Below are 27,419 nucleotides of genomic sequence, written 5' to 3'. Positions count from 1 at the left end.
TGTGTGCCAGGTGGGCAAAAAAATTATGAATATATCCCCGACAGGTGTGGTATTATCAGGGGAAAGTGAAGGAAGTCATTGCTTGGTGTTAGTGGTGCTACCCCGTGGGGAAGCACTTTGGCCTCTGCCCTTTGTATTATTTCTTCTATAGAAGCCTCTGTAGTAGGCTATGGTGGGGGAGTATTGGCTCTGACCACAATGGTATGAAGTGGATGCTTCTGAAGTGGTGGTCTTAGAACCTCTCCAATAGCTGGAACTGCGAAAGGAACCGTTAGGTGTAGAAGTTAGTAGGGCTCCCATGGACTTTGCAGTTTCAGCATACTTTTTTCTTTTTTCTAGGGCCTTGTTCTCTTGGGGACAGAAAAGATGCTCTTCATCAAAAGGAACATTTAAAATATTCTGCTGCACGTCAGGCTTGAAGCCTGAAAAACGCAGCCATGCGCGTCATCCGAGCACAATGCTAGTATTAATACTCCTGGCTGCAGTGTTTGCAGAATTAAGGGCATAGCATAGAGATTTATTAGAGATAAGCTTGCCCTCTGTGACATGTTCCTGTCCAATTTTCGTATGGTCATCTGGGAGATGTTGGAGGAGTTCTTCCATCTCATCCCAGTGGGCACAGTCTTACCTGGCTAACAGATCCACAGAATTGGCGATGCGCCATTGGTTTGCAGATTGGGCTACAACCCTTTTCCCTGCAGCGTCAATCCACTTGTTTTCTTTGTTAGGCGGCAGGGTATCGCCAGACACCTGAGAACAAGCCCTTGTCCTGCGACTACAAGTAAGGTACCTGGCCTGTGAGATATATATATACATATATTTACATATATGTACACACAGGTGTAGGAGGTTGGCTCAGTTTATGATGTACACCTATGGTGTGGCACCCGATACCGAGTGCAGACAACACTTATTGATAGTGTTTTAGTGCCTAGATAACCGAAGCTCTCTAGGGGTAGCTGTGGAGAGCAGCTCAGGCCCATCAAGAAGAAGTGTAAAGCACTTACAATACCAAGGAAACCAGTTAGTACAAGGAAGGTTCACTAGTGCCTCCACTCGTGGATACCCAGGAAAGAGGAGCACCTACACCAGGGAGCCCAGGTGCATAAGGGTAAAGTGACATCAGAAACCTTCATTGGAAGTCAAAGGGAGCCTTGCTTATCCAGCTGCTGTCGTGACCTGTTGACCAGAACGGTGGACCCAAGGGCAGATTCTGGACAAGAAGAACCTGAAAAAGAAGGGGACAGTATCCAGACCACTCGAAGATGTCCTGGCGGTTCAGGTCAGCAATGCTCACCCTTCTTGCAGAGAAGTTCCTGCAGGTTGGTGAAAGAAGAAGTCCAGCTGCGGAGTCCAGGTGATGCAAGAAGATCCTTAGAGTCGCCCACAAGCTGTCCCACGTGGGTCGCCGGATTGTTGATTGGTCAGCAGAACCAGCAACAAGCATTGGCAAAAGCAGGAAAACGCTGCAGGGAAGTTTGCAGGATTTTGAGGACTGACTAGCAAGGTCTTACCGACTCCACACTTGGAGGGGAGTCAGGGCTGGCGCTCAGCAAGCAGGGGAGCTAGCAGGAATCATTGAGCCCCCATGAGAACCCACTGGCAGCAGACACAGGGAGGCCTCAGCAGCACAATACAGAAGGAAGCCCATGCCGCAGGAGTTGCAAGCTGGATGCTGTTCTTGGAGTTGCAGAGTGAGAGAGATTCATTCCTGCTTTCTTGTGCAAACAGAGTCCTTGTGACCCTGGAGAATGCACAGCCACGGATATTGCAGTATTCTTGCAGGAGCTGGAGAAACAATGTTGTAGTGGGAGCACTCCCAACTGGATACGGTCTTGTTTCAGTTCTCAAGGCAGACCATCAGCGGTTCCAAGGCCAGGTTTGCAGAAGAGTCTTGCAGAGAGTTCCTTGTAGAGTCCTGCTTGACAAAGCTAGGGACCCACCCTCAGGGGAACTGGAAACTGTCTGCGGTGACCCACCTATCAGAGGGGGTCAGGGACGTCACCCACCTGGCCTTACCAGTCAGATGCTCCCAGGAGCCTCTAGACATCTTTTTTCCAAGACGGCAGAATCAAATGGCCACCTGGCAAAGCTCTGTGGACCTCCCTAGGGGAGGTGCTGGACAAGGGGGTGGTCACTCCCTTGTCCTCTGTGTGGTTTTGCACCAGATCGGGAACCGGGGGTTCCTGCACTGGTGTAAACCGATTTATGCATGGCGGTGCCCTTCAAAGCAATCTGGTGGCTCTGGGAGGCCACCCCAGCCCAGAGACACCCATTGCAAAGGGAGATGTGGTCACACATCTTCCCTACAGGAAATCCTTTCTACTGCCTTCCCATGCTAGAGTTAGGCTCATGAACAGGAAGGGAGAACAGTGTCTGGGGTCGGGAGCAGCGAAGGCTGGCATGCAGAATCTGCAAGGCTGTACAGGCAGATCTCTGGGATCCTCTAAAGAACCCCAAGAGTACAAGGCATCATGCAACTAACACTGGAATCGGTGTAGTTGCATGAGCCCAACATATTTGATACAAAACATGCCCATGTTCGGTGAAGTCATTATGTAGTTGGACTACTTGTGTTGATCAGTGTCCACTACGTACCTTAAAATTGCTTACCCACACTTACAAAGCTCAGGGAATGGAGTCTGGGGTTTTGTAAGAGCACCTCTGCTCATGCAGGGGTGACCACATACTTGGGACCATGCACCCTACCCTTGGGCTGAAGGGCCTACCATAGGGGTGACTTAGTGTCCAAGAGCAGTGACCGCAAAATAAGGCATGCCTTATATCTAAAGTGAAAGGTGCATGCACCATTTCAAGGAGGCTGCAATGGCAAGCCTGGAGACAAGGTATTCATGGGCTTCCTTAGGTGGCAGAATACATGGTGCAGCCCATGGGAGACCCCTGATGTTCCACTGCCCTGAGTACCTAAGTACTATATACTAGGGACTTACATGGGTGCACCAGTATGCCAACTGTGGGGTGTGAAGGTTACCATATAACTAAATTTAGAGGAGAGAGCACAGACACCGGGGTCGTGGTTACAAGGGTTCCAGTGTACTACAGTCTAAACACACTGACACCAAGCAAAACGTGGGGATAACTATGCTAGAAAGATGCTACTTTCCTACAACAGGGCCTGAGGGAGAGGGTTTATCATTTTTAATAAACCTCAGGAGTGATTTTACAAGCCCTAAATGGGTCTTTGAAGAGGTCTTCTTTATGGCGTTACATCCTTTTAAGCATGGGCAGGTACTGGGTACCCCTGTGTGTTTATGATAGAGTTTCAAATTGGAAATCCTATTCCAGAGGTTCCCTATGAAGCAGTACGCCATGAAATGTGGCTGCCATAGCTATGAGCTCCTGGTATGTGGTGGAATCATCAAGGCGTGTGGGTCTGTATCCCCTAGAGGATCAACATCGTAAGAATCCCAGGGGGCCAGTGTCTGGTGGTATATGAAAAGAGTCAACCCTAGCATCAGGGAGACAGTTACCATCTCCATGGGATCCCTGAGGAAAGTGTCCAAGGGATCTGCACCAGACTGTGATGAAGATTGCAAGTCTGGTGGTGGAAGCGGAGGTGGCAGTGGAGGTGGTGAGGGTGGTGGAACAGGCAAAGTCTGGTGGCTTTGTTCATCTTCTTGAGCTTTGGTGGAGCTGGGGTATCCAAAGCCTCTTGAAAAGATAATTATCTTTTGGAAGACTGTGGCAATGTAGGTGGAGGCTTGGCTAGGATCCATCCTGTTTCGGGCTGGATCTGTATTTTTTGCTGCCTAGAGTCCAATTTTGCCTAAAATGTATGGAGAATAGGCTCCACTGATGCCTCAATGGACTTCTTCAAAGTTTCAGTGCAAAAGACCCACTTGGCGCCCAGGCCGTGGATGACATTGATTGGCTCGCACTGATGGTTGTGTAGGACTCGAGGTTATTGCCGGCAAAGTTTTTGGCTTTGGTTGTTTCGGCATCAAGCCGGAGGGTGGGGGTCCGAACTTGTCTCTCGGTGCCAACCATGGCCTACAAGCAGTGGTGGTCTGAAGGCCTCGATCTGGAGGCGTTTGCCTTTTGTAATGTTCAAGTCAAGGCTGAGGGGCAGAGGGTACAGTGGGCACTGTGCAAGTCTCCAGAGTGATGTCAGTGATTTCAAGCTTGAACTCTGGGTCAGATTCCCAACTGGCCTCAACAGGAAAAAAACTCTTCTTCAGCAACCGAAGCCTGTTGATGCTGTTCCTCACAAACATCCAGATGCCCAAAGAGGTTAGGAGAGTCTTCAGCAGTTTTCTGCTACATTTTGAGCTTGCATGCTCGATGGCCTTTGAGCATCTTCTTCGAGTGGAATGCGCAACATGCTTCGTAATCTGTCTCCCCGAGGTCTGCCAAAAGACACATGTTCGCATGACAAGGCAGGCAGAAACAAACAGCGTCTGTTTCATTACCAGGAGGGCATTTTATGTACATCCTGCTGGAGACTGACTGAAAAGGTGAGGCCCTCTGCAGGCTGCGACGGAGTCTTGCAGACTGGATGGTTGGTTGTACCCCAACACGCAGGTTGGATATAAGCGATCAATAACAATACAGACGTGAAGTAAACTGGGAACCGTAAGAGAGATCCGGTGACGGTCCCGAACCGGAGTGCCCGCTCACACATCTGAACCCTCAAGTGGAGAGAAAAAAATCTAGCAATGGAGTCAATGCCCATATGTGCAGTATCACCAAGAAGGAGTCATTCTAGTTTGTTACCAGAAAGAAGTTTAAACAAAAACAACCTGCACACGTCTGGACCCAACACTAGACAGCAGGAGTATGCAGAACATGTGTATCTACAGCCACACAAGCCTCAAACTTATTTTTTTTTTATCAAGGGGGTTAACTAAAGTAGCTTTGAGAGTGGCCGGGTGGTTGTGGGGGAGAGATTGGGGAGAGATTGGGGCGGGTTGTGGCTTGGTATTTTTGCATTTCATTTGTTTCCCCTACCGACCAGCAGGAAGCAGGCAGTTGTAAGTGTTAAAAACTCTTACTAACTTAAATAAAAAGAACTGAGCCATGAAAGACGGGAATGGTGTAGTGTAAGGCCTGATCATCCTGAGACAAAAAATAAAGAAGGGATAACTCGTTCTTTCCTGGTCTCCGAAGTATGTGCTCGCTTGTTTATTTTAGTACGCTAAAGTGCAGCCCCTTCCATGCATAAACAACAAATGGCGTTGCATTTGATCCTTACAGTCTGAAACCGTTGTAAAGTAAGATAACTGAAAACAGCTTAAAAAACATATTGAGCTCCTTAAGAAGAGTTCAGTAGCAGCAATAAAAATTAAACATTTGGGATCATGTTCTTTAGAAAAACATCTATTTACAAACTTTAATTTCACATCTGAAATCACCCTGCCATGGCATCTAAAAATGAAAATAAAATCGTGCTTTATCTATGTAATTCACAAAGCCACAAAATAAGACATTTTAATCCAAACCAGCTATTTTCAGTCCTACATAATTATCTCGAGTGCCTGCCTTTTATTTCTGGCTACCCATAGACTTCACAAACATCTCTTGAAAATGTAAATGTTTAATTTTCCACTGAACCGTAACTCTTAAATCACTTTACTTCAAAATCCACAGAAAATGGCACAAAAGGTCACCACTTACGTGCTAGCGTGTGGGAGTCTTTGATCTCACCATGATGCTGTATTTTCAGTGTAATGGAAGGTTAAACCACAGTAGAAAAGTCCATGCCAGGCAGTGGCACACGGCAGAAGCAACAGCAGCAAACATTGGGAGCAAAGGGAATAAAGAAAAGACAATGAGTTAAGTTTGTCCTAGCAAGTACCGCATGCATTATCATTATTCTCAAGTAGGTATCTGAAAGATTAGCGTTTTGAAACATAAGAATTTTTTTTTGTTTTTTTTTATAGATGAGGCTGTAAGCAATAATATGGCCAAATAAATTGTACAAAGGGTTGCTGAGAACGAAACTAGATCTTGTAAATACACAACTAATTTTGTGATTGTTTGGAAAAGGTACATTCACTCACCAATGAATCCCTTGCTCACGTCAAAGAGCTTTAAGAGCAAAGACCATGTTCCAATTTCCGAGAGACTTGCCACTCCTCCCAAGTAAGTGGCTCGAGGCTCCTTCCATACCTCCCATCACACTCCATACTTTACTCCTATGTATTTGCATCACAACTGTACTTCGGGCCCGTAGTGAGGATAGGAGCAGGTCACTACAGACCTGGCGGAGTACCAACATAGTACTAAGCCGAGGATGTGCTGTCACAATGGACTTTGCAAAGCCAGGCTTTCAGGGAGCAGTGCCAAACAGGCTCTTAATACTGAGGAGCATGCAAATATCAAGCCGTCTTTTGAATGTCTTAAGACTGTCCTTTAGTTTAGTGGAACATACTGGTACCTTGTGATGGAAGTGGGGTTCTTGAATCAAGGTAAAAGACGCAGCAAACCTCTACTCTGTGTACATCACAAATATAGAACTGGAACCTCTGATGAGGTCTTAAAGTGCATTCATTTGCATGAGGATCCTAGGAACACATTAGAATACATGGTTGAAGGATAGTTGGTTGCGGTTTATCCTTTATAGGACTTGTTGGATGAGAAGCAAGGTTTTAGAAAATGGTTTTATCATGTTGCACAGAAACGTAACTGTTCATTAGCCTGGGGCTTTCCAGAGTTTTTAAGAATACGGCACATATAACGATTTATCAAATTTTAGGGAGATTTGTAGAAATGAGCATTAGATTTGTAGGAACAGGCATTGGGTCCAACAGGGTATATTAATCCTTTTTGTTAGGGCGCAACAAATTTACAGGGATTTATGGAGCACTGGAACCCGCATGTTATGGTCCCACTGATTTGATGTATCCCGGATCAACTAGGAGTAGGTGTTGCACCAAATCGTTTATAGAGAATAAGAAATACATTGTATCATAAGATTGAGCAGAATCGAACTGATAAATTATTTTGAAATAACAACCATTTTGGTGTACTGTGTGTTTAACCACCTGGTCAGAACAAAGGAACCATTTGGTACTATGTGAGAGATAATCAACAGCATAAAAATAGATGCCAGTTATACAGTATGATATATGAATAAAAATCATACATGTTGCAAGCTGCACACGTCAAGCAACAGAATAAATCTTTTTAACATCTACGGGTCTTAAAAAGGTACTACAAATAAATAAACCCACTGAAATGTGTATTAAGCATTTGTAGCGCGACTCAAGAATTACGACTCCGTCAAGTAGAATATATATATATATATATATAATATATATTACCTAGTGGCAGTCACCACTATGTAGTTATAGTTAAGATCATTTTTTCCATAGACAGAAAATTTTTTGTTTTGCCAAAACGTTTGGCACTGCTTGATGAATTTTCATGAAAATTTCAAAACTTGTACTTTAGTCAGTTCTGCTGATGTCTTGAAAGTTTCATGGTGATCCGTGAAACGGATGCTGAAATAAAGTGGGGGGGGTCCCAAAACACTTTTTCTCCATTCTGTGTCTATGGGGATTTTCATTTCTTTAGGTACGCCTGCAGCCCGAACCACTGAATGGAATTACAACAAATTTGGCACAAAGCTAGATTACGTTCCGCAGAACACTTTTTTGGCTTTGTGTAAATCCGTTCAGTAGTTCTGGAGCAATTTAATAAAATATAGATATCTAGCACCATGGATTTTCGCAGATCGATTCGCGGATTCACGCATCACAGGGAGGATTAGACTGGCTGGCTGCAACCTCACAGGAATGTTGCGGCTGCCATTTTATTTAATCAAGAAACGGTCCCCGGGGCTGAAATCTTGGCCGAATGTAGAGCATGGGTTAAGGTAGAGGTTCCCTGACCCCCTCTATGTTATATACTTGTGGTAAATAAGTAGAAAATGGTCTTCAAGTGCCTCAAAACATTTTTTTTTTTTACGGTTTCAGAAATCTGCGGGGCTCAGTGCTGCCTCCAGTGTAAATCCCTGGGTGGATCCAGGGATTCCGCGAAACATATAAAAAAATATATATATATCTAAATTCATACACCTATTCAAACACCCAGAAAAACACCCTAACAACCACTCTCACACCCAGATAGACACTACCACATCCACCCTCACAGACACTGTCACACCCACGCTGGCACTCTCACATTCTGATTTAGAGAGAGATACTCTCAAACCCACTCTCAGATTGAGGCACACACTGTCACACTCCCTTTCACCCCAATACAGAGACTCTCACACTTACTCTCACACACCAGTCAGGCATGGTCACACACAGTCTCACACTCAGACACACACTGACACTCACTCTCTCACCCAACCAGACAGTCTCATGGTGAGAGAGGCACTCTTACACCTATTTTCACATCCAGGTACACACTGTCACACACTATTTCAATCAAGAAAGAGACTCTCACACTCAGTGTCACACCCAGTGAAACATTGTAACACGTAGTCTCACACTCAGCAACACACTTGACACCCACAGAGATGTTATTATGCTTTTTCTCACACCCACGAACACAGTAACACCCAGTAACGACATCCCGTACAGAGAGTCTCAAATGCACTCTCACAGCAAGATGGCCACCGTCACATCCATTCTCACACTCACAGAGACAGTCTTAGACTGCACACCCAGAGAGACACTGTCACACCCATGGAGTTACTCTCAAACTCACTCTCACACGAGAGAGAGATACTCTTACACCTACTCTCTAATTGAGGTAGACACTGTTACACTTCGTCTCACACCAAGACCAAGACACTCACATCCATGCAGAACCAAAGGTTACAGAGATGTTATAGTTAGGAAATAGAATTTAAAAAAATAGAAATTAACTGAAAAAACAAAAGGTTACGGGGACATTATAGTTAGGTTCTGAATTTACTCTTACAAAACCATAAGAATTCAGCAGTTACAGTTAGAGTTAACTTAAGTAACTACAACCTGTGCCCTAAGGTAACTATAACTTACGCCCTCATCATGCACAGTTTTTCTTGAATAATTTGACTGCTAATGTTTCATTTATATTTTTAATGACATTATGGAAGTTGTCATGAGTGCTATAATATATGGAGGGGGGATTAGCAGTGCATGGCAAGGGCGGAGGTTATAGTTACCTTAGGGCATTTTTTATATATATCATTGGTGGATGTATTGCCAGTTAGAAGAAATAGGGTGGGAAATTTTGTGATATTTTTATACACAATATGGGATTTTCTCTCATAGTGACAGAAGCCCAGTCAACTGAAGACACTTTAAAACTACCAAGGGAGTAGGACATTGAATTTGGCCCTCACACCTTGAGATTTGACACCCCTCTCTTCTTAACTAATCAATCAATTTGATTTATTGTTTCAGCTGTCAGCCTTACAATACTCTACAACGACAATTTAAAAACACTAATCAAGGTAAAACTTGCAACAAATACAACATATACAAAGCAATCCGCTAAATTGTGGAATAATTTTAAAAAACTACATTCCCATCTTAAGTAGAATAAACAAATTCATTAAATATGTAAAGGTGCAAATGGAATAAGATAATGTAAATATATAATCAGATCAGAGGATTATGGCAGAAAAGTATATCACCAGCAGTTCAATAACATGAAAACAACCAGGAGCTGTATTCCTCTCAGGTATGGCAAGTGTGCCACACGCCTAATATTAAAGGTGCAAGTGCATGCGGTATTTAGATTAAAGCGGGAGGCCAACGGGATCCGTTGTGGAATGGCTCCGCGGCCACGCCGTAATATCCTTCATAATCCTCTGGCTACGGCGGGCACAAACAGCTTGCCAGCACACCATAGTTCCCATGCTTGTCAGCTGCGGAGGAGTGGGCTGCCTAAAGAGAGCTGGCAGGGACTGAGGAGCAGTGATTGCTCCTGTAGTGGCTGCATGGAATGCCGGATCTGTGGGCCAGCACAAAGCGGAGCCCTCCTGCCCAGAGGAGGATCACAGATGAAAGAATATGGCCGGCACAGATATCGCATTTATTTTACAGGGGTATCGGGTCTGAAAAAACCCACCCGTCTCTCTCCTCTGTCGCAGGGTGAAGTGAACCAGTTTTGCCGCACAGTGGTCCGTCTTGCTGCGTGGCCTACTGCAGAGTTGGCCAACTTCTTGGGCCCGACCGGAAGGACCTGGTGGGGAAGAGACTAACGCCAGCCAGAGTGGTGGATTGCCATGGCCTCCACATGCCAGAGTTGTGGTGGCCCATACTGTTGTTGCTGAGAGGGGGCCCCCTGACAAGGAGGGCTGACTGCAGTGAGCAGAGCGATGGCCAGGTCTCACTGAGGCCTAGACACAGGTGAGGAGGAGGGGAGGTCCCTGCTGGGGGGGGGGGGGGAACAATGAGAGAAGATACCCACAGGTGCTACAGTGGGAAAAAGCCAGAGGAGACTCCTCTTGAGAGTCAGCATCCTGTGGAGTTAGGGGAAGCACCATACTACAAAACTGAAGAGTCACCGGGGGCGTCCATCACACCTGGTCACATCAGACAACTAGAAAGACCCAGTGGACCTTTTTCCTTTGACTGTCCAGTGAGTGGTCACTTCGGAGGGGGGTACTGTGGTGATGCTGCGCGCCTCTGACCAGGGTTCCACACTGTGATATTCACTATCAAGGGAGATCCAGGGCCCGAAGAGGGGGTGGGGGTACACAATCGTTGCTCTGGCTGTGGCCAGTGAGAGAGAGGACCGCCCTTCACACCCCCTGGTGGGAAACATGGAGTTGGTTGGTGAGGCAACGAAGGGGTGGTCGACAGGTCTTCCCAATGGGCAAGAATAAACAGCCAAGGGCCCCACAGGTGAATACAGTGAAACACTATACAACAACCCCTGCATAGGGCCCAACATGGCAGGGGGATTTCCGAGGGGATGCAGCAGTGGCCCCCCAGTGGAAACGCCATCAATGGTGGAACTAATGCTAGCAATACTGGGATCCTGTGTGGTATTGAAAGAAAAGGTCGAGACGGTGGCCCTGGAGGTAAGTCTTCTCCACAATGACCTCTGGTAAGTGTCAGACAGGGTCCAGGTGGCAGAGAGGTCCATAACAGAACTTCAGTCGGAGGGAGGAGTACTAAAAAAAGCAGTTGAATACAGTCATGGCTAAGACTGAGATCAAGGAGGCTCATGCAGAGGATGTAGAGGGAAGGTCATAACATAATAACTTGCGCCTGTTGGGGTTCCCTGGTTCTCCATCCTACAGGACTCCTGCTGTTTTTTGCCACTGAGCGGACACATCGAGTGCTGGTGGCCCCTCCCCGGCTGCCATCTCCCCCAAGGGCCATTATAGCACTATGCTAAACTACAGAGATAGAGACTGTATTCTTTGTGCGGCCGGGGAACCAGACAGCACTTGTTTTATGAATCATGAGATATCTATTTTCCCGGACTATATACACAAGGTGCAAGGCAACCGGAAAAGCTTCCAAGAAGTCAAGAATAAACTGCACATGATGGGGCTCCGATACATGTTGTTATAGCCCACCTGAATGATTTTGGGGGACAAATCCCACTTCTTTAAATCTCCAGAAAAGGTGTGGCAATGGTTGGATATGTGGGACAATGTCCCTCGGGACAGCAGGGGTACATGAAAATTGAAAGCCTGCTCCGGTCAGGGGGCTCGTGGTCCAAACTGGAGGTCCCCTGAAAGACCAACTGAGCATGACAGAAGGAAGCCCAGCAATCGGGATGGTGAGGAGCCCTGCCCACATTACTGGTAGGAGCTTATTAGTGGAGGTAGGGTTAGGCTGTTTGTCCTGACAGCATTCAGATTTATGGACAGATGGTAGTGCTGGTTGTTATCGTTATGCTGTTCATCAGAGTTGGGGGGTTGGTTCCTATACCTTTTTTAGTTTATGTTTAATTCTGAGGTTTGTCACGGTGCGTGGATGGGGGTAGATATAGCAGACTCCTTTGATGGGGTACGACTTTAACCAATCTGCTTCGGGGTTGGTTGCAGGCATGAACACTGTTTGCAGATAACCATGGCTGAGGGAGTACATTTCATTACCTAGAATGTCTGAGGCCTGCAGGACTACATGAAACATTATAGAGTCCACTCGTATCTTAGACATCACAGAATCCAAATAGCCTGTCTACAGGAGACTCACCTTGTGAGCACAGAGGTGCAAAAGCTAGCAAAGCAACTATTTTCCACAAATTATTCCTCATATGTCAGAGGAGTGGCAAAATGGGTGGCCCCGGGGGTACCTTTCTGCCACATCTATAGTGAAGCAGATATAGAAGGGCATTACGTCCTCCTCCAAGGCAAATTAGATGGTAAGGCCCTTACTAGATTGAACACTTATGGTACTACTATAGATGATGGGAAGGTCTACTTCACAATGCAAGCGATATTGGAAGATAGTATAGAAGCACCCACTGTGTGGGCAGGCGACGTCAACTGTATATTAGATGGGGATTGGGACAGGCACCCACCCCACATACAGTCACCTCAACAGACTCCTTGTTGCGGGACTCGATCCTGGGTCATTATGAGAGTTTGAACACTTAGGCAGATACATGCTGGATCATGCCCAATGTTGCTCTCCCTGGGTTGGGGGGAAACCCACGTGCTGCATGATGCTGGCTCATGTCTCCCAACATGTTAACTGATACGGCCTGTTGAGAAACACTGAGAGAAGTGCTCCAGGCAGATATACAGTAACTGGGGATCAACAGAGACTTGGGGAGGAATGGTGCCGACTCTGCGCCGTGACACACTGACGGCCCTGGTGTTCCACTTCTGTACTGTGTATGGGGAGCACAGGGAGGTCAGTCCCACAGTGAGAGATTTTTCACGGAAGTGGCACTGCCCTGTATTGCACCAGACAATCCGTGAGACCTAGAAGCAAATAATACCCTGGAGGAGCTGCAGGTTGCACTCTGAGACTTGAATAGAACGAAGTCCTCTGGGGCGTTGGCTTTCCAGACAATTTTTATCATGCATACTCAGATGTCCTTGGCGGAAAATTGATACAGGTTTTTGCAGAGGCACATGACCTCGGAATTTTGGCCCTGATGACGCACAAGTGCTTTATTAACCTTTCACTGAAGCCAGGGGGAGACCGTCCTACAGACCAATCACTATGATTAATACCGATGTAAAAATTATCTGTAAATTATTGGCAACACGGCTGTAGGGAGTTGTCCGCACTCTGGTCCATGAGGACCAATGTGGTTTTATGCCCTCAAGCAGCACAACACTGAATCTGTGATGTTTAACACACATTCTGCAAAAGACAGAGGGGTCAGAACAGGACCCTGCCCTCATATTGTTAATAGAGAAGGAATATGACACGGTGAGATGGAGCGGATGATAGTGCTCCGGGAGATCGGCTTTTGCCCAGTCTTCCAGAAATGCGCATGTTTATTATATAAAAAGTAAGCCTCTTGTTTCAAGGTTGGAGAAGAAATTTCAGAGGCTTGGTCAATTGAGCACGACACCCAACAGGGGTGGCTCGCTATTATTTGCCCTGGCGCTCAAACCTATGGCTATCCTATTACGCAGCGAATTGGAGGTACGTGGTTTTATGCCCTCACGCAGCACAAAATTGAATCTGTGATACTTAACACACATTCTGCATGAGACAGAGGGGTCAGAACTGGACCCTGCCCTCGTATTGTTAATAGAGAAGGAATTTGACACGGTGAGATGGAGCTATCTGATGATAGTGCTCCGGGAGATCAGCTTTTTGCCCAGTCTTCCAGAAATGCGCATGTTTATTACACAAAAGGTAAGTCTCTTGTGTCAAGGTTGGAGGAGAAATTTCAGAGACTTGGTCAGTTGAGAGGGACACCCAACAGGGGTGACTCGCTCGCCATTACTATTTGCCCTGGCGCTCAAACCTATGGCTATCCTATAACACAGCGAATTGGAGGTATGAGGCATAAGAGTGCGCGGGACCACTCACGTCATCTCTTTGTATGCAGACTATGCACTGGTGTATATCCATTCCCTTATGGAGGCAGTACCAATACTAATTCAACTTCTAGAGACTTTCAGCCTTGTGTCGGACCTCTTCACAAATCTTAGAAAAACAGTAATGTCCCTTTGGGGGAAACTGGAGCAGATACCTCAGGACCAATGACCAGACATGGGAACCAGAGAGATTCTGAAACCTGGGTATTTTGGTCACCAGGACACCAATGAAACACCAGCGTCTTAATGTTGAGAGGGCACTACAAGGGCTCACTAAAATCGATAGACTTCTGGAATACCTCCCCATATCACTTATGGGGAGGGCAGCAGTCGCAAAAATAGTCTTATTCCGAGATGTTTTTAACCCATACAAAATGCAATCTTCCTGTTACAAGAAAAATTATTTCGGACCCTAGACAGTCTACTCATTTCACTGGTGTGGGCAGGGAAACGTAGCAGGGTCACCCAGACAGTATTAAAAGGGACTTGATGGAGGGGGGGGGGGGGGGGTTAGCGGTCCCAGATATACAGCTGTACTATTATGCAGCACACCTTCAGCATGCCTCAAGGTGGCTTACAGAGGTACAGAGGGTAATAACGGGGGGAAACCCATTGCCACGCCTGTTGATGTGGGGGTGGGGGGCAGACACCCAGATTCCCTTTCTGATCAAACGGACAGCACACTTATGGGAGACTGTGGTGAGAAAGGTACTGAGTAGAGCTCCCTTTGATAGGGAGTTACCCCTTTGGGAACTGGAGGCCTTCCGATCCATGGAAAATAACATGTTCATGGAGAGGTGGAGGGAAGGTGAATGTCTTTTAGCGGGGATCTCTAGCCCAGGGAAACTCATCACATTCCAGGAAGCACAGGTTACCTTGGAGGTAGGACAGGGGCATTTTCTACACTATGCCAAACTGGACAATACTGCAAAAGAACTGCGAAGCACACACCCAATAGCCCCTATACTCTCACAAACGCGAGGGGAGTTCTACTAGGGAGAAGGCATACACCACATATCCCTGTTCTACAGAGCGCTCCGGGCTGACCAAACAAACCAGGAATACAAAGCCAGAACCAGCATGGGAGGCAGATCTAGGAGAACCAATTGCTGATTCAGACTGGTAACAGGCAGGTAGCCTTGTAAAATCTGTCTCCTGCAATAACCAATTCAAATTACTCCACTTTAACTTCATGCATCATACATATCTAACACCAGCCATACTCAATCATACTGATCCTAATAGGAGTGCAGGATGTGACCGCTGTGGGGTAGAGGGAGCCACTTTCCTTCATTTGGTATGGAATTGTTTGGGGGTACATGCAAACTGGGAAATGGTAATACCCCGCATATCTGAAGCAGCGGGGATGGATATCCCTATGACACCTGGTCTATGTTTGTTGAAGGGGGGGGGGGGGGAGGGGGGGGTTAGGTACGATGGCCCAAGGGACACAAGATCTCTTAAAAGCTCCTGCAGCTGACATTACTTCTGGTGAAGCATAGAAAAGCAACAGGGTGGATGGTACCCCGGCCTCCTAGTGAGACACTGTGGGTAAAGGATGTATTGGAGTGGGGAGGGGGGGCTGAGGAACAGCACGAGGCTCTCTCGTACAGATACGGTTAAAGGGTATCTGGCAGCCTGGGATGTGATGCAGGACTCATTCAATGAACATAGAAACAATGACACTGATTCGGATTCTGGGAATTCAGAGCTTTGAGGAAACATTGCCTCACGCTATGTAAGAGGAATCTCATTACCGAGTGCAAACTATTTGGATTTAAGGCTTGTATAACCTGCTTACTGTCTCGACAAATGTACTGATTATGTGTGCCTGGGATGCCAATGACTGTGCCCCCATTTTACTCCCTACTTTATCATTCTGAAGTCTATTACCAGGCACCTTTTGTTTTGTTGATTAATACTAAATGCATAAATAACGTTTTTTTTTTATTTTGTTTTTTTTAAAAGCAGGAATTAGTAGCATGTTACAACCTAGAATATGTGCAAATCCCCAAAGGCTATCTGGGTAAGCTAATGCCTAACATTGTATGCAGCTCTCTCAGGCAAGGCCACATAATCCATAGAAAAGACGCTACATAAATGACCACGTACACGTCATCTGATTTACTGCACAGCGCCATGCTGGCTTAACAGGTCTAACCCAAAAGTGCTTAAAAAGGGGGAAGAGCCATCGCTGCAGTGCAAAATCGTATTTGTTGCAAAACAGACAAAAAGGGCTAACTTGTCTAATCCTCTAAAAGTGCAATCACATTGGTCAAATGTAACATCACGCATATCGGTTTGAATAGGATAATCCCTGGCCGGTAAAACACCTAACAGAACTTTTATGTACAATGTTCGCTTCACTTCCAGGTACAGCGTGTCCATGTACTCCGAGCAGGAGGGGCCATAGATTTTACTACACTAATTACTTGTAATGGAACCTGGCTTCAGAGACAGGCCTGTTTTTATAGCTGCACATATTCGTAAAACCACGCTTTAATCAAATCTGCGGTGTCCTGCCTGACGCTGCCTTGGGCTTCCCAAAGAGACAACATCTGCAGCTCGTTTTAAATTTCCTGACATGAGACGACCATGTGGGGCCCCAGCCGATACCACTGGCTGCAACTTCTTTTTTGGGTATGCAGATAAACTGCAGCCTGAGGGTTTCTTGCAAATCTAAGCCTGTAAAGAATTGGCCTGAGAGCTACTATTTCTAATATTGGTGTAAAATGTAACTCTGCAAAGAGCGCCACTAGAAGGGTGCCCGGTCTGAGTCCAAGCAGGGCTCTTAAAAAATTATTTTCGGCTACTTGGTGTTCAGACGGTCATGTTCTCCCATAGCTCCGTCCCGTTCAGTGTAGCTGCCACTGCTTATATATTTGCAAGATGACACTAATATTTCTAGCTCCGGCCTTATGCCTAAACACTAAGACTGTGCTTGCATTTGTTTCAATACTAATGTTGCCTACTGTATATGGTAGCCCCAACACGGAGTCTCTGAAAACTGACATACCAAATAATCTAACTGCTTCACGGTTTCCGGGGGTGGACTTTCGACCGAAGGCTTCCAGCTGGGAGAGGGCCTTAAGACCATAAACTTTGTTTTACTTCCATTAATGGTCAATGACTTCTTATAGCAATATTCCTCAAATTGTTTTAATAACCTAAGGGCGGAATTTCCTGTTTGTGCCATCAGAACAGTGTCATCTGCATGCTGTAATATCGGCAACCTTCTTCCCATCTATAGTGGGAATATCTAAAGAATCTCCCATCAGAAAATCCGCAACATCGTTTAGGAAAAGGCAGAAGTGCAAGCAACACACACCCTTGCCAAACACCTTTTCCGACGGGCAAGGGATCTGTGCACTTCCTGCCCAGCCCATACCATACTTTATCTGTAATACTGGAGTGCATGGCCCTAATGGCCATTACTAGGGAGGTATCCACTCCTAGGTCTATCGGGGATCTCCACAACTTTTCTGTTGACTAAACTGAAAGCTGCTTTCAAGTCGACAAATATCAAGCACAGTGATGACTTCCTCACCACCGTGAATTTGTCATATCATGAACAAAGGGAGAGCCTGGTCGATAATCCCTATACACGGCCTAAAACCGGCAAGCGCTTCAGTCAATGTTATGGCATCAACCCATCCCTGAAAGTGATTAAGCAAGACTTTCCCTAAGATTTTACCTGGGCCATCCAGGAGAGAGAGTTCGGGCAACAGTTAGACAGGCTAGCTCGATCGTCCTTCTTATGGACTGGTACAGTAATAGCTGAATGGCATGTAGGGGGCACATCATTCCCAGCGAGAGCTGCACTGAACACTTTGGTGAGAATCCTGGCTTCTAGGGTGGGGTTTCCTCACAATATATATCAATAGACACCAAATCTGGGCCTGGGGCCTTATGTTTCTCATATCAAGAAGAGCTCTTTGCACCTCAGGTGCTACAATAGTAATTGCACAAACCTCAATACAACCATTCTCTCGGGTTAGCCTCGGGACAATGGAGGTAATACTGTATAGTGCACTAAAGTGACTGATCCATACAGAAGGCCTAATATAAGTTTCTATAATATTTACTGACCTCTTTTCCATCCGAGATAACAGTTCACAGAACGATTTGGAATATATGTATATTTTTTTCCCTACACGAGGCCTCAACTTCTCCCAGAGTGCCAATCGAAGCAGCAATTTCTGGGTTCTCAAAAGGCGTTTGCATTCGCCCCAATACTCTCTAAATAATGATTCGCTTTGTGGGTTACGAAGTTGTTCTACTAGGGCAGATGGAACACCTCTCTTCATTCTATGGCATTCATCATCATACCAGTTTGCCCTTGCGCTCTGTTTCCCTCCAATCAGCCTAGCAGGATCGGTACCACTGGACCTAGACCATAAAGATTTCAGCTTGTTAACCATCCCATTACAGGCTGTTAAAATTACACTGCTATCAGAGGAGGAGTTCTAGATAATAGATCAATACTTTATCATTATACACTCTAGCAGTGGGAGTTTGAGTGAGTATTTCTCACTACTCTAGCTTATTCTCTTTCCGCTATCATAACGGGCAACCACATGCCCGTAGCTCAGCTCCCTTGAGTTGTTTGCAAGGCTTCCCTTCTCGGGGATGTTTTCAGGCAGAGTATGACAGGATCATGGTCACTCTTCACTCTCCTGACGACAGACATATCATACACTTGGTTCCATTTGTCTATATTGACTAAGATAAAATTAATTAATGACAAACGTTTTTATTAGGGTCTTAAAATCAAGTATTATCTAGCTGCCTCACAGCAAAATTGATACTTAGTTTGTATGCTTCCTTCTGTGTTGGCTGACGAGCATTTGGTTGTTGTCAAGTGGGATACTGACAGGGTTTTATCGATTTAGACTAAAGTCCTTGATGAAAGCGAGCAGCAAAGGTAAAGCCTAGGATGTAAAAATGAGCACTTTTGGGACGCAGACCCATCTGGTAACTAATGTTATGGCAATGAGTATTGCTACAGAAAATGGGGCCACAATATTTTAAAAGTGACACAAAGTCTTCAGGAAGAGCAGGTTTTCACAAAGCACATTTCAACTATCATGATTTGTGTATCACAAAATCACCAAAGTTGCTCAAGAATCTGCTTAAATGAGCGACAAAGCATCAGATAAATGAAGTATAGCCAGAAGACCTGAAAAAGGGATCAGTTCAACAATTCTATTGCTAGACTACAGACCTGAAGAGAGCGAGTGCTTTTCGGTATGATTACATGGAACAAGGATATTGTGTTCTTGGGGATCAGCACTCATGTGCAGGGAGAAAGAGTCAGAGTTCAAGAGAGAGACTTCAATTCCACTATGTGCAGAAGGAAATCTACAGGCGCTCCACATTATTTATCTATGGAGCACCTAGCAAAATGCCTAAACTACACTCCAACAAATCGAAGGTGCAAATATCTGTGGAGTGCAGGAGAAACCTATTAAAAGGATGGTCTGTGACATCCACTATCTCATGGAAGGAGCAAGACTGACTGTCCATCCAATTTTGTATTAAAGTGAATGATGAAATTTAACCATATTGCTCTACGACTCAAAAAAGAGCAAGTTGATTGCCTGGTCATTAGGAACTATGTGATCTACAGCTTTCTTGAAACACCATGCAGTGACTGTGAGGTTGATTTAGGAAGAGTCATCAGGAACCCCGGTAAAGGAGAAAAGGCAAAGCCCAACTGGATATTCTGTACTGTTCCAATGACAGAGAATGACAAAGCAAAGCACAAACACTCTCCCACTTTGCAGTGGAAAATTAGGGAGTCCAATGGTGTCTCAGTAGAGGTGGCTGTCACCAACCAATCATTCAAAGTGAGGTCCAAATGCTTGTTGATTTAAGTGGTCAATCAGTGTTGCCATCACCATTCTGAATTCAAGGTGGGCCACACCCAACTTTCAGAGGAGCACATTGTACTTCTAAGGAACACCACATCTTACTTCTAGGGAGCAACACACCTCCCATGAAGCGGAGACATGTCTTGAATGGAGGCCGCAAACAATCATGAAGTTTGCAATCCTTTTGTCAATCATGCACAGTCAATCATTCTTCTAGTGTGCAAGAAGAGTCTACTGAAGTCCACATCAAAACACTCATGAAGTAGAACTGGTAAATATTTAAGATTATTCTCTGACATGGCACACTCTGAATTGCTTCTTGTCCAATAGTTTCTGCATTACCACCGAAAATGCAGAACAAACTCGCTGAAAGTGAGAAAGAGATGTAGGATGATGGGGAAACTGGGAAGCAGAAGCCGTGACCACGGCTGAGAAAGTCCTTGGATCTTGGGTCATGGTGTCCTCAGACAAAGGGATGCAGAGATTAATTACCAGAGAATAATACAAATGTTCCCAGATTTAGCAATTGCAGTTAACTCTGCAAACAGCTTCTGCCTGTTGAGTGGGAGGTGCAACAACAGTCTCATGGACCTTCTGGGAGAGACAGGATGATTTCAGCTAGGTGTGTCACCTCACATCTGCCCTGACTTTCATACCCTGAGAAATAGTGTTAATGTACCTCAGGGCAGAGCCATGCAGTTTAAAGGTAGGCTACATCTGCATTCCAGGCCGCCTGAAAAACCTCTATCAATTTTCAGAGAAAGCATGTGGGACTCTGGTGAAAGACTTGATCATCATCTTCTTGCATCGTGCCAGCATATCATTCACATACCTTGGTGAACTGCACTAAAGAGTTCTGGTACACCTTACGCCCGAAGACACAGAAGATGAGGTGAAGATGAGAGGGTCCGGTACAGGTTTGGCTAAGTGACCCCTTGCCCCGGATGGGCCTGGAGGCCTTGGTGAGGAGTGCTGTTGGTGGCAGGCGCTCCTCCCCTTCGGCCAGATGGTGAGAGGAGGCCGGGTCAGGGGGAGTGGGCAGGGCACTGGCACCCCTACGCCAGAGGAGACCGCTGGGATAGGTGCCTCAACCCCCAGGGACACACGAGAGGGGGCACAGAGTGGCTGGGCTGGCACAGACCTGTCCCCTTGGCTCCGTGGGGAGATGGAGGAAATTCGGCCTATGTGTGAAATTTGCCAGCAGGGCGCTACAGCGCTTTGCGGGAGGGGTAGGGGGGTAGAGTCATCGAGTGCTGCCCCCCCCATGGGAAAATAGATGGATGCCTAGGGGATACCCAGTTTCCTGGGGAACCCCTGGACAGTGAACAAAAACGCAGGCGAGAGAGACAACCTTGAGCGGTGAGCGCGGTGCCCCCGCGGCCCTGCTGGGACCTGGGACAGAAGGAACTACTCGGCAGGTGTGCATCGACCATCTGCATACAAGCCTGGCAGGTAGGAGGTGACAAGGGGCTGTCGGCTGGGGACGTCTACAAGAAAAACGGACGGAGACCCAGGGGTTTTGAAGCTACAAGCGGCTGGTGGACCACCGGATCGCCTGGAGACCCCCGCAGCCAGGGGAGGACTAACGGTGGTGGCAAGAAGTCCCCCCTCAGGCACATCCATCTCCGTACTGCCAAGTGGTAATGGGACCCTGCACATGTGCTGCAAGCGCTCAGTCCTGAAAATGAGCAAGGTACGGAAGCACAGACTTCATACCTGACAGCACAACCCTCCCCCCCCCCTTGAAATGCATGCCACCTTACAAAAGATTCTAGAGGCAAATGGATTTGAAGAACACCCTTCTGCAAGAGATCGGGAAGGTATCGGCTGACCTGACCCACTTTCGGGCTGATAAGCTGACTGACAGGGTGAAAGCCACCGCTGGGGACTTGACAGACCTTGGAACACTGCAAAAAGCGCACAAAATGCAGCTGGCACCTCACGGAAGTTAAAGTACCAGGAGGAGGATACGGACGGCCAAAGTCAGAGCAACAATGTACGCATCATAGGGCTCACCGGAGGGGGCTGAGGGCGCAGACATGGTGACTTTCCTGGAACCCTGGATAAAATCACTCCTAGGTGAGCAGCAGTTTACACTATTTTTTTTGCACTGGAAAGAGCACGCAGAGTACCAGTTAAAGCCCCTGCACCAGGACGACTCCCCAGGCCGTTTGTGGCCAAGTTACTACATTACAAGGACAGAGATATATTATTGCAGAGAGCACAAGAGGCAAGTCTCTTTAAGGTAGAGAATAGTAGAGTTAACATGTTTCCCGACTACACGGCGATGGTGCAGGCTAAGCGGGCTTCGTATTTGGAAGTGAAGAAGTCGCTACGTGAGGAGGGGATCTGTTACGCTTTGCTATTTCCCTTGAAACTGAAGATAATCTGGGAGGGCCGTACAAACTTTTGCCAAAACCCTGAGAAAGCATAGGCCTGGCTTGAACTTATAAAAGTGGTAGAACTGAACTTGGAGTGAATGAGCCCACTGCACCTAGACGCCTCAGGAAAAGATACCATTCAAAGGACCAACAAGGTACAGACCGTGCAATGAGGCCAACACAACTACAAGCAAACCAGGAAAAATGTGCGGCGATCCAGGCTGTGGCATCACTGACGGAGTCGCCCACCTCAGATAAGGAAAGAAACGATCTCACAGATGCCAACGGAACGGAGGACACCTCCGATCTCAAATCGGTCACCAGCGTGCTGGAAGAACTCCATCACGTGACAACCCAAACAGCAGAAGAAATTATTTGCCATTTGATAGATGACACCTCTTAATCCTGAGAAACAAAGATTCCTATCGGGAGCAGCAGCTCGAAAACGGGGCGGGCTGGTCCTGACAAACCTGATGGTTTATTGTAAGAAGCCCGCGGCTATCTTACCCCCTACTTGCTCTTGGATTGCTCCAGAAGGGTGATAATGAGAGAATGCCAAATTTTGAATTTACTGGTTTGGGTGGTCGGCCGTTGCTTGACTGCTCTAGGGTCAGGGAGTTGAGGGGGGTTGACTATTTTTGTTCTTGTTACAGCCCAGATTTTCATTTGGCGAGGGGGCCAACGGTGTGGGGTACTTGGGGGTGATACAGGGAGGGGGACTGGAATGCAAGTCAAAGGAGAATGTAAAAGTTTGTTGAACAATGCTACTATCATTAAACTGATGTCCTGGAATATACCGGGGATGGGCACCACATCAAAACAACACACCTTATTGATATACATGAAGAGGAGAGGGGTCCACATCGCTCTGTTGCAAGAGTCCCACCTCATTGAGGCCAATCACCTCAAACGCTGGCGGGAGCAACTGTTTGCCACCGCTTGTTCAACGTATACACGAGGAGCAATGATATGGGTGTGGGCGGGAGTGCCCTTTGAAACCATTTCAGTAGATGTTGATAAAGAGGGTCACTACATATTGGTGGAGGGACGCCTCTGTGGCCAGCCGATAGTATTGGGGAGCATATATGTCACCAACCAGGATCAGATCCCCGTCCTATATGCACTTTCAGGCCCAACTGGTGAGATACCCAGACGTTCCCTATCTCCTGGGAGGGGGGGAGGGTTAACAGTATCAGAAATCCAGACTGTGACCGTTCCACTCCCCCAATGCAGAGAGCTGCAACACTCAGGGTGGCAAAGGGACTGGCGCAATGGATGGATAGGTGGGATATGGAGGATGCATGGCAGACTCAACACCTCCACAGTAAAGAATTCTCATACTATTCTCCCCTCTATCAAGTACACACTAAGATAGATCATATGCACTGCTCTGTCAGCCCCAGTGGCGCTGTCCTACATACAGAGTATATGGGAGGTACAGTCTCTGATCACAGCCCGCTGATACTGACAATGCAGACATTAGAAAAGCACCACTGATCCAGGCGTGGCGCCTGCACCCTAAAGGCATGGAGGAAGAGGTCTTTCAGAATGCATTAGCAACAAAATTGAAGGCATACCTCACCCTGAACTCGGGGACCGCCTCTTCCAGTAGAGTGGAGTGTGAAACCTTAAAGGTGGTAGTTAGGGGTCACTGCCTAGGTCAAACGGTGGGATCAAGAAAGACCTAGAAACCTACCTAACTTGTGTAGAGACAGACTTGTGTAGCTGGGTATTATTGCTATGTAATGACCCGGAAGCTCCATGACAGCTCTTAGAAATGCGAGAAGCATTAGAATGCCTTAGGTGCCGCAACTATAAAGCTGGATACACAAAGAGGATGGGAGGACGGGGAGACTACTGGCTGGCCAGAGAGCAGGGGCACGTCAATCACCCACCTGACGTCTAGAGAAGGGCCCCCACTCTACTCCCCGACATATATTAATAATGAGTTTGGAGCTTACTATACATCCTTAAATAGCCCATTGACGGAGGTGGATTTGGACTCCCTCCAAAGTTATCTGGAGGGCCTGCAATTGAGGACACTTGATGAGCAGGTTGGCACGAAGCTGGGGGTGCCGGTGGACACCCAGTAGGTGGCAACTGCCATAAAAGCCCTCGCATTGGGGAAGGCCCCGGGCACAGACAGCCTTCCGCCAGAATTTTACATGAGATTTACGGGAGTCCAGTAGCCACGGCTGGTGAAGATGTTTATGGAAGCTTATAGGAAAGGTGAGTTGCCGCCCTCCACCAGAGAGGCCTTGGTAATCCACCTTGCCAAGGGTAAGCAGGTTGAAACGACGGTCGTTGACTTTTGTCCACGCTCAATGCTCAACACTGACATTAAGGTGCTCAGCAACGCCATTTCTAATAGATTGCTACCACATATGCATACCCTCATTCATAAAGACAGAACGGGTTTATACATGCACGTAGTACGTCACATAACCTATGGCACCTCTACTCCTTACTATGATGACTCACACCAGCCAGATATGACAGAAACAACAGTATCGGTGGACCTGGAAAAGGCCTTCGATACTGTCAGATGGGACTACCTTGAGGCAGTGATGATGTGAATGGGGCTGGAGCCTTATTAGGCGAAATGGGTCAACCTGCTCTACATGCGTTCTACAGCAAGAGTAAAGACTGGGCGTACGAGTTCAAGTAGTTATGAGGTCTGCAGGGGAACCAGACAGGGTTGCCCCCTCTCACCCTTATTGTTTGCCATAGCTATAGAGCCACTGGCAGAGAGTTTTGGGGCCATAGCTAGAGAGTGGGAAGTAATCAGACAAAGAACGCCACACATCATTTCCCTTTAAGCAGATGACTTCCTTATTTATTTACGGGATGGGAAAGCCGTACTGCTTTAGGTGCTTCAGATGTTGGAAGCCTGACGATTGAAGGGATGCCGTGACCGCTCTCCTGCCTAGAAGATTTTCTCTGGGCCCCCCCCATACTTTTCGATATCTGGGTATCCAGATTTATCACAACCTGAGAGATCTCCGAGAGGGCAATCTGGGCGGTGCATACCGGGTATTGAGGGCTACAGTAGCTTTCTGCCACTTGTTAAGGCTCCCCATCATGGCATGGATCACCCTTTCCAAGATGGTGATGCTCCCAGACTCCTCTACTACTTTGCCAGTTTACCGCTGACCATCCCAGCGTCCTGGTTCTGAAGCCTGGACGTACGCCTACGGGAGATAGTGTGGGGCAGGGCACGTCAGTGGGTGACTCTGGCGACACTCTGCCTGCCCCCTGCGGAGGGGGACTCAGTGTACCCGACATTGCGTTGTACCATTCAACTCCAGTGGCCAGCGCGATGGCTCACTGGACTGGATTTATCGGTCGTCGCTCCGGACGATGTGACTGCACGAGGGGAAGGGTTCCTGGCCTGTCTACTCCGTGAGAGGAAGGCCCTTCCCAGACCAAGTATACTGGTGGGTGCGGCCTTGGCCGTCTGGCGCAGGGCCCTTAAGAGAATGCGCACAACTGTCCTCTGTGCACAGGCCCTTCCCGTAATCGGATTACAGCATGGCGAACCCTGCTCCTCCTTTACCTCTGGACATCTAAAACCCTGGACAGAAGTGGTGATAACGACTTTGGGAGACCTACATCAAGGAGGAATGCTGATTCCTTTGGGAGACTTGAGGGAACAGACAGGCTTATCTACTGGTCAATTCTTAACATACGAGGCCATCACAAGAGCCCTAGAAGATATGTGGGAAGATGGAAATGACAAGCCTCCTACGGCTGCAGTCCTACAGACCATGTTGGCTCTTAGGGGCGAATCCCACCAGGTCACGTGGATGTACAGAGCACTGAATAGGATGACTGAACGACCGCTGGTGGGGGTGGGTTGGGGTCTGCAATATAAATGGGAAGCAGATATAGGCAGAAACATGACAGACACCAAACAGACCCGGACCCTAGCATAGGCACGCAAAATTTCACTAAACACATGTCTGAAGTATATTTAATACAACTACGTCCATTAACCTACCTCACTCTACATAGAATTTACCTGGATATACAGAGTAACGTCAGGGACATGCCCACGATACCAGTTGAGTGACTCTGACTTTTGCCACATGACCTGGGAATGCCCGGTGCTAAGAATTTTTTTGGGGGGGAAAGGGGGGGGGGGGGGGGCGGGGGAGTCTTTGCAAGGCTCAACACCACACTGGACAGGCAATTGGATAATGGGCCATCTGTCTGCTTAATGGGACTCTTCAACAGGCCTTCTCCAAAAAATATTGGGAGCAAGTTCGCCGACTTGGCATAGGGGTTAGCACGCAGGAGGGTGGCGATGGCCTGGAAAAATAAAAACGGGCTTAGATTGGGCACATGGGTAGCGGATGTCACATGCTGGGCAAGGGCAGAGGAAAGGGCACTACAGAGGAAAGAGACGAGAGGAATGAGACACAGACCGGTATCCCCCCTCTGGGCAGAGGTGGCAGACGCTTGGGAAACCCTAGACACGGCTACAGACGAGGATCCCAATGGACCACATATCCTATGGGGTTAGAGGTATCACAACCACACCCTCTCAACCCCCGTGTAGATTCACACACCTGATGCAGACCTACTGAACTCCCCCCTCTGCGCCGCACCCCCCATCCTTGACCCTGATGAGTCCCACGCTGTTACAGACGGGCGTGGGGCTACACTAGGGATCGCTCGGTGCCACGGCTGGCAACTGCACTCACACGTCACACAGCTACTTTGGCTTCCTGGGCAAGTTGTATGGTTTGTTTGTTACTTGTTATATTAGGGGAGGGTTGGGATATGGGTTCAAAGAGCTAGAATTGGTGGAAGCAGACTCCCTGCTTCGTGAGCATCACATGCTGAATCGGAGGCTCATGAGCCACCCACCAAGGACTTCTGTGTTAGGCTTTAAAATTCTAATTTCAAACGCCACTCAGGGGTGGTGGTATTATTATAATATAAGAAACAGTCATTCACTTTAATGTTGACATTTAATGGTGTATAATATGGCTGTGTAATCTGTTATGGCACTGTGAATAATGATATGTACCATTTAAAATACCAATAAATAAAAGTGTTAAAAAAATAAAATAAAAAGAGTTCTGGTACACCTTCTTCTCTGTAATGTCCAGGACTATGGCATCCTTATCCCAATATGATTAAATTAGGTTATCGCTGCATAGGTAGATGAAAGCAAAAAAGGATAATGACCTGAGGGGCTGAACAATCTAAAAGGGGTCCCACAGATCT

General features: G+C 47.1%; 1 protein-coding gene across 1 annotated transcript in view; it reads right to left on the bottom strand.

Annotated features, from left to right (window-relative positions):
* OSBPL8 (oxysterol binding protein like 8) overlaps nucleotides 1-27,419 on the bottom strand; it is a 943,374-nt gene that overhangs the window by 613,926 nt on the left and 302,029 nt on the right. Inside the window, exon 4 of the mRNA XM_069229570.1 lies at nucleotides 5,635-5,671. Within this exon, the coding sequence (XP_069085671.1) occupies nucleotides 5,635-5,671 (37 nt within the window). The remainder of the gene's footprint in view (nucleotides 1-5,634; nucleotides 5,672-27,419) is intronic.

The sequence above is a fragment of the Pleurodeles waltl genome, chromosome 4_1 (genome assembly GCF_031143425.1).
Source record: "Pleurodeles waltl isolate 20211129_DDA chromosome 4_1, aPleWal1.hap1.20221129, whole genome shotgun sequence".
NCBI lineage: Eukaryota > Metazoa > Chordata > Amphibia > Caudata > Salamandridae > Pleurodeles > Pleurodeles waltl.
Note: the sequence above shows the minus strand (reverse complement) of the source record. Positions and strands in the feature narration are given on the sequence as shown.